Below are 12,926 nucleotides of genomic sequence, written 5' to 3'. Positions count from 1 at the left end.
GTTGAAATGAATGCATGCATGAATGAATGAATGAACTATATCCAGGACCAAAGTAATTTGCTCATTCATCCCTACTGCTAATATTAGCGTTGGCTCAGTCTTTAGCATTGCTAATACGTATACCATCCCCTCTCTATTTTTGTAGTTATATTCTTAGCCCCAGCAAAACACACAGAGGATGCTAATCTGAACTTTATGACTCCACTTTCTAAAGTGATATCATGCTTTTAATAATTCCATTTGTTTTTTTAATTAAACATACTCTATCTCCTGCCGGATAGTGATGGAGAAGTTTCTGCTGTCACTACCAGGCCTCAGGATCATATTTCCCAATGAAGGATTCTTCTCAAGCATCTCAGTTGCTTCTTTTCGAGACACAGCATAGAAACATCTACAGAGGTGAGATAAAAACAGACTTTTTAAGTTGGATAAAGATCATGACTTGAAAAAAAATGCTTCTGAAGTAATTTAGAACTGCATTTGTTAACTTTTCTTAAAATCCCCAGTTTTATTATAACTGCATTGATATGATTATAATTATTATTATTACAAGCCTGTGCCACTATAAATATGTGTATGCTTACAGCCCTCCTCCTCTCATCCCTCCAAAACCTCGTTCTCTCACCAAAGGGGACCTGAAAAATTATCTACTGATCAGTATATTATCACCATTACCATTTGAAAACCTAAAATAAAAATTAACAATGTATCTCCATTCTCAGTTTATAATAATAGGTTATTGGATTGGATAAATAATATTTGTTAGTGGTTTCTTTCCAGAGATACAAAACATCTCTATACATGCTTCTGTAGTTTGCCTTTCTTTTAAAATAACTCATATTTAAGAGTACATCTTAACTCACTCCATTTGGCAAAATATGGATTTCTTATAACATCGGTGGTGTTTTTATGTGTAAAACCTTTAAGAAACACCTCTCACTTTTATAGTATACTAGTATATTGTAATCAATGAAATATATAGTCCCAGAAAAATATCTGGAAGGATATGCAATATACCAAAATGTTAACAGCAAATATCTTTGAATTAGGGAGCAATGGTTTTAGTCTTTTTATTTATCTGTAAAATCATATATTGGTTTATTGAGCATAAAAGAAAAAGAAGCACTCTGTGACTTTTAACCTATCAGTCTATGAGTCATTGGTTTCAGCTAAACGTTACGGTGGGCAGGTTTCAGTGATCATAGTACAAAAGAACACGAATCAGAACTTGATGTCAAAGGTGGTACCAGGGCAAATTTCACTGGTGAGAACTTGACCAAGGTTCCAGAGGAAGAGGTTCACAATCTTAGTCACGCTCTTTAACAATGTAATGGTAAACAATAGAGATGGGATGTTGCTAAATTCAGCGTGTTCTATGTCTCCATTTTTCCAACAACACCGTACCCACTTTACACAGGGCCTTCAAAGTACAGCACAATGACTACCCAATGATTGAACAGCTGCATAGAATATTCACTTATTTTTTAATTTATTTTATTAGAGTTACATTGGTTCACAAAACCATTTAGGTTTCAAGTGTACAACTCAATGAAACATCATCTGCATGTTGCATTGTGTGCCCATGGCCCAAAGCAAAGTCTCTTTCCATCCCAATTTATCCCCTTTTGCCTACCTCCACCTACCTCCCCCCTTCCCCTCTGTCTATCACCACACTGTTGTCTGTGTCTATATATATATATATATATATATATGGTGTGTGTGTTTTTTTAATTCATTGGTGTAATTTTCTGGTAGAAGATCAGTCAATCAGAGAGTTGCATGGTGAAAAAATATTGCTTCCTTCCTTCCTCAAAGCAGTTTTTATTTAGGTTTAAACTTTGGAAAGAATATCTGTTTAGTCTGAAAGTGTGGGTGGAAGGGGATTTCCTGTGTGGTAAGAGAGATGGTTCAAATCTGCATTTTGCATTTTGTTGATCATGACACAGAAGAGGAAATGTGGCATGCACTCAGATATATGCTGTTTATCCACAAGACAGCTTATTGTCCCTGGTTTAATGAGGTCATTGACTAACTCTCCTTAACAAATAGAAATTAACATTAACAATCCAATAAATAAACTGGAGTTAATGGTGCCCTTACGCTGGCATAGGGTTCAGTACATCCACATAATCCTCTATTGGTTCCCTCTCTTCTTCCGGAGATGTACTTGACAGCCGCTCTGTCTCAATCCTCCTTTTCTTTTCTTTCTCTAAGACTTCGTGCAGTCTAATTACTTGTCCAGGAAGGAGTGACACATGTTGGGGAACTGACAGCTGAAACCAATTAAAACAGTAAGCAAACAAGAAAGAAAGCAAAATAACTAACTGATTTTTAGCCAAGATGAGCCTGTTCTGGTCCTAAGGAGCTTCAGTTACCTGACAGAGATGGGTGGGTAGAATCAAGAATAGACAATCTTGATGTAAGGCAGGTGTCCTAAAACAGCCTCTAAACCAGTGGTTCTCAACCTTCTGGCCCTTTAAATAGAGTTCCTCAGGTTGTGACCCAACCATAAAATTATTTTCGTTGCTACTTCATAACTGTAATGTTGCTACTATTATGAATTGTAATGTAAATATCTGATATGCAGGATGGTCTTAGGCAACCCCTGTGAAAGGGTTGTTCGATTGCCAAAGGGGTCGCGACCCACAGGTTGAGAATTGCTACTAAACCCTAGAACCTGATTAGGGTGTCCAGTGTTCTTCCAGGAAATGTCCCTTTTGGTCAGACCCCAAAGCAAAGTACTACAGGCTAATTCACATAACAACAGATCTCATGTTTTCATTCTGAGTGTACTATTTCTCACTGCTGGGGAAGTCCCAGAGCATCTGCAAAGTGCATAGCTCTCCCACAGGTAACCTAGAAATATCGCCACCAACCATATGGTAACATGGGGTTGAGATGGCACTGTTCATTAGATGACTGAGAATCAGCAAGCGGAGGTCTATATTTTGGTATGCTTGTGTGTATATTTCATAGTTTTATTCACTATGTTACTGCTCTACTTACTACTGCTTTTTAACCTTTTCTAGAGATGTATGTACATATATATGAAATTCAAAATAAAAATTTACTATAATTTTTATATTACACAATAAAAATTTTTTAGGGTACACAATCCAAATGTTTCAAGAATATTCATCTGGATAACTAAGCTAACTAATAATCAGTAGGGCTATTTTCTTATATACCAACCCAGAAAAAAATAATAGAATAAGGAAAAATTAATGAAACAGCTGCTCCTTATTTATTACCTATTATGTCCCAAGCAATGTGTTATTGAAAATCCTCACAACAATGCTACAAGATAAGAATCTTACTTTACAAAGAAGAAAGAAAGAAAGAAAGAAAGAAAGAAAGAAAGAAAGAAAGAAAGAAAGAAAGAAAAAAGAAAGAGAAAGGAGGGAGGGAGGGAGGGAGGGAGGGAGGAAGGAAAGAAAGGAAGGAAGGAAGGGAGGGAGGGAGGGAGGGAGGGAGGAAGGGAGGGAGGGAGGAAGAAAGAAAGAAAGAAAGAAAGAAAGAAAGAAAGAAAGAAAGAAAGAAAGGAAAGAAAGAAAGAAAGAAAGAAAGAAAGAAAGAAAGAAAGAAAGAAAGAAAGAAAGAAAGAAAGAAAGAAAGGCTCAAAAAGATTAAGAAAGAAAGAAAGAAAGAAAGAAAGAAAGAAAGAAAGAAAGAAAGAAAGAAAGAAAGAAAGAAGAAAGAAAGGCTCAAAAAGATTAAATAACTAGTCCTGGGTCACATAGCTAGTAAGTTGTAAAACCAAGACTCAAACTCCATTTTTTTTAAATTCAAACACAATATCTCAACTCTTTCAACTATAGTTTATGTTTCTCAAATGTCTACAAAACTTCTCCTAATAATAGCATAGAGTGACCTGGGTTCATTGTGCAAAAAATGGCATTTATCAAGCATAAAATATAAGGTACCTTGTCTTCTTTTGGAAATTCACTTAAATTTTATATTCTGTAATGTACCTATATACATTTTAATTTAAAAAGAATGCAGCCTTTCCTCAAGGAGAAAAAAAATTGGGGGGCCAAAACATGAAGTATTAGTGTACCAGAAAGATGCACTCCGAAGTTTTTCCAGTGGTTTTAGTGTACTCCTTGACACCTAGGCAGATATCATTGGGATACTAATTCCCCAGGTTAAGAAATGCCACAGCCAAAATGCTGCCTTTGCACAAGGAAAGGAAAAGAATGCAGTTCCCTAAAGAGTTTCTCCCTCCCACCAAGTCAACATGTCTTTCACATCTTAAACTGGACTACTTTTTAATCACCTATGACTTACCCACATGGTAGTTGAGCCTCTAACTTTTACATGTTATTGGCTAAGATAAAGACCCAACATCCATCGCCTATCAGTAAAGTGCAGTGCTTATTTCATGTGACTGCAGAGTCTTTACTGAGGAACTAGCTTTGGATAGAGTCTGTATTTAACTTCCTCTAATAAACAGAAAATTTTCTCATCCACTAAAAGCATTAGAGAATAAAGGTGCTCTTTTGGGGGCTGATTATCAAAGTACCTCATGTTTCTAAGACAATTGCTGCGGTGGCTTTACTTAACATAGTGGTAGTTATCTTGCTACAACTGTACACCATAAGCAGCAGGTCTTACTACCAGTACTGATCTCAGATAAGATGCCACAGAGTCTAACAGATCAACATCCCTTTTTCTTAAGAGTCACTCCGGGGAGGGTTGGGGGGCAGGAGGTAGGGGGGTAAGAGATCAACCAAAGGACTTGTATGCATGCATATAAGCATAACCAATGGACATAAGAAAAAAAAAAAGAGTCACTAAACAAACATTTCAAAGTGGGTTTTATTTTGATGGTCCCTCCATGTTATATTGTCTATGTTATTCATAAAATCCATCTCATTTAGCATTTTATAAATATGTGTTAAATGTGTAAGTATGGATTTGGAAAATATTTTAGAGAATGCTATGCAAGCTAAAATATCAGAATATACAAGGACCACTGTGTCAAAAGGATATTAGCAAAAAGGAGATCTCCCTGACCACTTCTTGTTTGCTAGCTAGCACACTGCTATAGAAATAATCACAATTTTAAATTATCTTGCTTGTTTACTTACTTTATTTCTCCCTCTCCATCCACCCAATAAAGAGAGAAATTTCACAAGTAAGTCTGAAGGTTTTTATCTATCTTTTTCAATTTCTATATCTCCAACCCCTTTTCCTCTGCATGGTTCATAGTAAATATTCAGTAAATATTTGCTGAATGAATGAATTAATCAAAAGTGACGTCTTTCCTACCTCTGTTATTGTAAGAATGAAGCCTCTCCATTCTTCCCCACTCTCTGTGTTCTCCGTCTAAAGATAAAGACAAAGAAGAGAAGTCTTTATGCATGACTATGAGTGTTAATACTTTTATTAATTTCAAATAACTTCCCAATTTCATGATTGTTTGAAAAAATCAAGATATGTATGCCATCAAAAATCAGCAAAATCAACAAAAATGCATAGTCTTCTATTGAAGCACAATGTTTTAAAAAGTCAATTGTAATTTTAAACCACTTAGAATCAGTTGAATGGAATAAACAACTCATTTTTCTTTTTGTGTAGAACTACTGAAGTGTATTTGTTATGAAATATTTCAATATTGTTTTCTTTTATCAGAAGACAGAGTATATATCTTTTGATTAGTAAACAAGTAAAAGTATACCAATTTACTTAACTCAAAAAATTTAAATGTTAGCACACTTACTTCTGCAGTATGTCAATTTATGGTGAATCCCCCAATTGGTATTTAACAATGACTGGTTTAAATTGGGGGCAACCAATGTGGTTAGTCCTTAGAAATTTACAATTGTTAGCTCTAAAAAGTACAAATATGACCAACATTTATTAAGTGCTTATAAGTAGCAACTTCTATTCTATTCACATGCATTATCTGATTTAATCTTCATGGCAACTCGACAAAAGGTACTATCATTTTTTTTTTACAGATTTAATTATTTAACAGGTGTCTATTGAGTGACTTTTAGTGCTAGGCACTATTCTAGTACTGGTTTACGGTGTAGTAGGGTACATTTAATAATAAACATAATAGTAAATTTTATGGTGTCAGGAGGAAATAAATGGGAAGATAAAATCAAGGTAAAAGAGATTGAGAGTGCCATAGAGGGGGAAAGTGTTGCCATTTTAATAAAGTAGTCCAGGTAGATTTCAGTAAGAGGGTTACATCTGAGCAGACTTACTACCAGGTGTAGAAACCAAGGCACAAAGAACTTACATAACTTATCTACAATCACACAACTAATGAATAAAACAACCAGAATTCAACCTAGGCTCCAGTCCTGCCTATACTCTTCACCACCACATCAGAATCATCTGCGGAGGGAGCTTGCTAAAAATGTAGATTCTGAGACCCAGGTTTGTTGGGTGGGGCTTGGATTTCCTAAGTACAAGTGATTTGTAGCACACTAAAGCTTAATGACCAGTACTTTTAAGGTCAGCTCCAATTGCATCTTACTCTATTGCAAGTTGTTTGTTTTGTTTTTACTGTAGTTGTTGGTTGACTGTAATTGGCTCACTTTGAGTGATGAATGTACCAATTTCTGCCGGTGTGGAGTTTAGAGTTTTAATTAATAGATAGTAATACCATATTTTACAAATTGTGTATATGCAAGATACAGATCTTTTTCAAATTTTTCTAATTGTCTCAATAATGTTCTTTATAGCTTTTGGTTTTTATGTGCTTACTTGTTTGTTTTCTTCTTTTCTAATTCAGGATCCAATCCAGATCACACATTGCATTTAGTTATCATGACTCTATAGTTTCTGTAATTGGAACAGGTTTCCAGTCTTTCTTTGGCTTTTGTCACACTGGTAGTTTTTAAGAGTATAGGCCAATTGTCTTGCAGAATGTCCCTCAATTTTTGAAATATGGGTTTGTCTAATTCAGTAGTTCCAAACATGTAATATGTTGGACATGTCTTAGGATCATCTGAGAACTTGGTAAATACCAAGTTCTTGAATATCAATTCAAGGAGAACTTTTATAAACACCAGGTGGGATCTCTGACTTTGTCACAGGACAGAGTATATGGTTTCAATGTGCTTGTATACTAAACAAGTGAACATGCCCTTTTAAGTTCTTATTTAGAAAACCGTAGTTCTTGGCAAAAGGCAAGAAATATTAACAAAGTATAGGAGTTGGCTCTCCCATAACCCCTCTTTACCTCAGCCACTAGGCTGTGAAGAGGTGAATGCTATTTATAACCACATCTTGTTTCAGAATAATTGCATCTCCTCACTCACCTTCAGTTGCACTTCTTCTTTTGGCAAAACAAGGGTGAATTTTGCACAATTTTTATCAGTTGAATTCTGCTCATTAAGGCATGTGAGGTCTATTATGTCTAGCTTGTCAACATACTGCAAAGATAAAGGGAAATCTCATTAAATTATTTCATGGGTGACACACAGTAATTCTAGTAGGAAGGAAAGCAAATAATATCTTCCTTTCAACTGATTTATACTTTGCATGGTACTCTGGTTTTCATTGTGTCACCCCTTCCCAACTCAGAGGGCATGTGGAAATGTATTGTGTGGTGGTGTGCTGGTGCTGGCTTATACGGGTTTGCAAAAGCTCATTTGTTACATTTTCAGGAATTTTGCTAGCTGGTTGTTAAACCCAGTCATTATTAAAAGTTAAATTATATAAACATATAAGTAAATAAATTATCTTTCAAAGAGGGTAATGAAAATTCAAAATTAATCATTTTCTGATTACCACATAATATTCTCTATGCTCTTAAAGTTATTTACATCTTCATTTCTGTGTGTTAAACACATTATATAATGGTGTGCTACCTAGCCTTTATCCCACCTCCACATTCAGTGAGGTCACATGATAGGTTAAAATCAGCCATGGTGGGAGTATTTACTAGTACACCATGGAAATTGGCAAACCTTACAAATTAGGGCTTGATTTATTATTTTATTAATTGACCCAGAGGCCAGCAATTTTTTTCTTCAAAGGCCAGGTAGTAAATGTTTTGGGTTTTGTAGACCACAAAAAGTCTCTGTTGGAAATTTTTTTATAACACTTTATAACTGTAAAAACATTCTTAGCTCATAGAATGTACAAAATTGGGCCACAGGCTAGATTTGGCTGAAAGGCTATAGTTTTCTGGTCTGGTCTAGACTTAAGAAAGTGAAGGAGAAAATGTTAATAATGCAAATGAAACTTTAAAGTTTGTTGTATCTGAAACTTTATTTTGAACAAAAAACAAAATATTATTCTATAATTCTAAGACTGTTATTCAACAAACAGGTGGCTCATGTCATTGAAAAGTAGGTGAAGTTCTGACATACATAATTGTCTTACTTTCCTCTTACTTATTAATGTAAACAAAAATATTAGCCAACAATGTCAGATATCATATTTAATGACAATAAATTTATTAGGAAAATAGCATATTAGAAAACAACTCCATTTGTTATATCAGGATTGAATTGCAATTCTGATATGCATTCAGAAAAATTAACAAAAACATTTTATGAGAATCAACTGCTTTATTTGAAAATTAGAATAAAGATTATTATGTATTTTAACTGTGCTATGCATTCTTTATGTAAGTAATATTTATAATAAATTTATATACATATATTCATATATTTTTTTCCAGGAAGCCATTATTCAACACTTACCACATACTACTGGTTATGAGGATTCTATTAAGAAATTTCTATCTTATTGCAGTGCAATAAAAATATTTCTTCTGAGTAATTAGTCAACATGGCCCGGTTTGTATGTAACTAGCCAGACTTACTCTCTAGTATTAGAAAGGTTAAGACCACCTCTAGAGAGGGTAGTAGGGTTTTTATGGTATAATTTTTTTTGCTAAATTAACCTCATTCTTGACTTTATTTTTTCTCCTTTTATTTTTCTCCACTATGCCTAATATAACTTATTTTACTATATTCTTATAAGACTTATATTATTTTTCTGAATAAAGTAGGACATAAAAATAGTAAATAATTCTCAGAGTTATTTCTATGTTGATAAAGTTGAGGTTACATTTGGGTTGGCCTATTTATTTTCAATGAACAAAGATACATTAAACAAAGAAGGAGAGGTATAAGGGAAGGAGGACAGAATTTAAAATTACACAAGAATCTTTTTCTGATGGATTGTCTAGATTAAGCTCAGTGAATTTTTCTGAGACAGAGGAAGCAACAAAGGAAGAAGTGGCCCAGTTAGATAGAGTGCCTGTAAGCTGATCTATTGATTAGAAAAAAGGAAGTCATATCTTTTTGTTTTTAATTGTAACATTGAAAAAAGCCTTTAAGGTCATCTGTCTAATCCAGCTACTATCCAATGCTTGAATCATCCCCAGGCTATCCCTCTATGTGGTCATCTAGCCTATGTTGAACATCTCAAACATGGAATTTATGCATCTATGCAGCTTTGCCTGTCAGCAAGTTTTTTGGGTTTTTTTTTCTTATGTTAAGCCACAGTTTTCCTTTAGGCAATTTTCATCCATTAATCTTAGTCTCTTTGTACTAACCTTTGCACTAACACTAAACAAGTTCGGTGACTCTTTCATATGATCTCCTGACAGCCTTTCAAATACTTAAATGCAGCTATAAATTCTTCCCGATCATAGGCTGAATATCTACAGTTCTCACCTGTTTTACTCCTGTGATTTCTCTTGTTCCCAAAATTCTGCATCCTCTTTTAATGCAATTGGTAGATCGGCAATTCTGCATCATTTTATTATAACAGTCTCTTCATGGCATGGTAGTTAAGAATGCTATCTCAGGAGCAAGACTTGGATTGTACCCCTTGCATTAGCTGTCTGATCTTGTACAATTTCTTAATCTTTACACTTGACTATTCAGTTCTATAAAGTGGGGATTAAAATAGTACCTACTTTGCATTTTTGTTGTGAGAATTAAATCAGATAATACAAATAAAATGCATGAATGCTCACTATGTGCCTTACATTTAATATCTCATTTAATCCTTTTTATAACCTTATGAGATAGGCTGTTTTTTATCCTAAATTTAGAGATTTGAAACTGAGTGTGTTGGAGATCTTTTATTTGCTCCTCTAGATTCACTTTTATCCCTTCATCACCCAACACTGTGCACCATAGTAGGAACCTATGTGGACAACATTATGGGCACACTTACCCTTTGATTTCCTGCTGGGTTGGACAGTTGAACATTGGCACAAGATAGAAGAGTGAAGAGAGTGAAGTCAAGTATTTATTACTCTATGCAATTGCTTCCTCAATCCAAGAGCATACTCCTCTCAAGATAGTCATCTTCATATAACTCTCCCCACTATTCTCTCTTTCCTTTACACCCTGGCATGGTAATGGGGCACTGTTACTAGTCTCAGGGTTCTGTACTAACCTTTGTGGTTTTTCTACATCCTGGCCACTGCTTTGAGTATTGCATCTTTATTAAACTCTCTTCAAATTGCCCAATTTGAGATATCAACTGTTTCCTACCAGTTCCCTGTCTGATACACTGAGACATTGAGAGGTTAGTTAAGTAGCCCAAGAGACCAAGTTGGCAGAGTGAACAGGGCAGGAACAGGATAAAAACCCAGGTAAAACTACCTGAAGACCAGGCTCTTATCACTAAGCTGTACTGCCTCTTATGGTGAAGAATAACTATTAACTTTCTCACTCAAAATGTGTGTTATACAAGGGCTAGTACAGGGCCTTCATAATTTCACTGACATCAGTGAGAAGTTGGAAGGCAAAACAGAGAAATTAGTTTTGTTAAAATTTATTACAGTTTTGGAAACACCTTTATATAAATCTTATCTATCCAGAACTCTGGTGAAAGATAACTATTTTCTTTTTTAATAACTTCTGGTTAGTCTACCACTAATGGTGCTGAAATGCCTGCAGGTGGAATAGAGACTCGTTTTCTGTTTCTTTCACAAGATCTGGATATGTAATAATGACATTTTAAGGCAACCACATCCATGGTCCAAAATGTTTTTATTTAAACAAGTTACAGCGTCATAAAATCTATTATAAGCATAGCATTTCAAGGTAGGCAACCATTTGCTACTAAAATGCATTTTATTTGTGTGTGTGGGGAATGAAATACAGTCACCTTTCAATTTTTGTATGTGGAAAAATTAAAATACAAATCAATTATTTGAAATTAATATAAATAAATAAATGTCATAATCTCTTCATTGTTTTTCTCATGCTTGAGCTCTTAGAAGTCCTGTTTGGTGAGGTATGCTTTTGTCTTTCCAGAAAAAAATAGTGACATATTGTATGTTGTTAAGCTTTAGGGATCATCTATTTCCTTTCAGATTATAACTGCACATGACAACAAGGAAGGAAATTAAGGTTATCCCTTGGCATTAAGCAATTGTGTCCAGATGAATAGCTAAAATTTACACTTTTCAACCAAGTATTCTACTCGGGATCAGAAAGAAAAGAATGCAAAGTTTAAAATATGAGTTAATACCTTGTTCCGAGTTGCCCAGAAATTTATTACCATAGGTTTTATAATTAATAGCCCTCGCAGATAGAAATATTCTTATTTGAATTGATTTTATTACAACATTTTTACCCTTAAAAGACAGAAAATCCCAAATAAATAATAAACTACATGACAAGTGTATATTGGTGGAAAAAATGAATCAGCTGAACATGTTTAACTACTTACTATTGTGCTTTTTTTGTCATTATAAAAGAAAAGGGTAGTTCCTCTCAACTCTGTCCAATATTGTTTATATTCCTGTGGGAAAGAAATTATAAGCATCAGTGTAATATTCAGCTACTTTCCTATTGATATTTTACTTTGTAACTTGCTTAATTGCTGTGAGATATGAATCTTCTTTATCCTGAGATAAATCACCTAATTTTTATGGCTTAATTTTACATTTAATTCTTGATTAAATTTTTCAAAAATTTATTTTAGTATAAGATGTGAGGTAAGGCCCTGGCCAGATGGCTCAGTTGGTTAGAGCATGGTCCCAAATACTAAAAAGGTTACAAGTTCAATTCCTGGTCAGGAAGCTGCTGGTAGGCAACCAATCAATGTTTCTCTCACATTGATGTTTCTCTCTCCCTCTCTCTCTAAAATCAATAAACATATACTTGGGTGAGAATAAAAAATAAAAAGATGTGAGGTAAAGATGTAGTTTGATCTGTGTTTAAATACAGCATTTACCAAAACTTTTCTCATTGATTTGAGACATTCTATTTTCATGTAGTTTCAGTGGAAGCTTGCACCTGTAAGAGGGGCCATTTAAGAGGCCAGGATAGAACACAGAACAAGCATAAGCATTTAATATCTCCCTTCTAGGACTGTGGAAAGGATTGTATAAATTAATACATGTACAGCACATAGCATAGCACATGACTCATAGTTTGATTTCAATAAGTAACACATAGATCAAGGAAATGTGAGCAATTGATAATGATGAAAATAGCACCATCAAAGCTGAACTTTGAAGTTTAAATTTCATTCCTGTGGTGAACATTTTATTATTAATACCAGCAGACCCTGAGTGACAGATGAATGGATTACTCTGACACATGTTTCTGTGAAAGAGAAGGCTAAGGGGCTGCTTGGCAGGAGGTACCAAAACAGCCCCAATTGCCTGCCTCCTTTGAGCTTTTATTGCAACAACAGCTTGAACTAAAATTGACCTTAAGATACAATCAGCAGGATAAGTGTCCTTGAGAAAGCACATGATTCTACAAGGTCGGGTCTAAAAGACTAAACAGAGATTCCAGCAAAACACTCAGGGGCTCAGACTTGTTTGGAAAAGTCAAGGCAGGGGCTGCCACCTTTGGCAAAATCTTCCTTACACACTTTCCAACCAAGCCCCATGCTTCCCCACACATTCACATTTTATTATTAATACATTCACAACTTTTTAAATTAAAAGAATGTAAATAACCCATTCAGACTCTCAC

General features: G+C 34.6%; 1 protein-coding gene across 3 annotated transcripts in view; it reads right to left on the bottom strand.

Moving 5' to 3' along the window:
• Positions 1 to 12,926, bottom strand: part of STAP1 (signal transducing adaptor family member 1) — a 42,488-nt gene that overhangs the window by 17,684 nt on the left and 11,878 nt on the right. For 2 of the 3 annotated variants that reach the window (XM_036335409.1, XM_036335389.1), the window contains exons 2-6: positions 11,668 to 11,739; positions 7,278 to 7,391; positions 5,272 to 5,328; positions 2,101 to 2,273; positions 263 to 391 (exon numbers count right to left, since the gene is read on the bottom strand). In XM_036335409.1, coding sequence (XP_036191302.1) covers positions 263 to 391; positions 2,101 to 2,273; positions 5,272 to 5,328; positions 7,278 to 7,391; positions 11,668 to 11,739 — 545 coding nt within the window. The remainder of the gene's footprint in view (positions 1 to 262; positions 392 to 2,100; positions 2,274 to 5,271; positions 5,329 to 7,277; positions 7,392 to 11,667; positions 11,740 to 12,926) is intronic. The other variant, XM_036335400.1, reaches the window with a different exon arrangement.

This window comes from Myotis myotis, unplaced genomic scaffold, assembly GCF_014108235.1.
Source record: "Myotis myotis isolate mMyoMyo1 unplaced genomic scaffold, mMyoMyo1.p scaffold_m19_p_1, whole genome shotgun sequence".
Classification (NCBI taxonomy): Eukaryota; Metazoa; Chordata; class Mammalia; order Chiroptera; family Vespertilionidae; genus Myotis; species Myotis myotis.
Note: the sequence above shows the minus strand (reverse complement) of the source record. Positions and strands in the feature narration are given on the sequence as shown.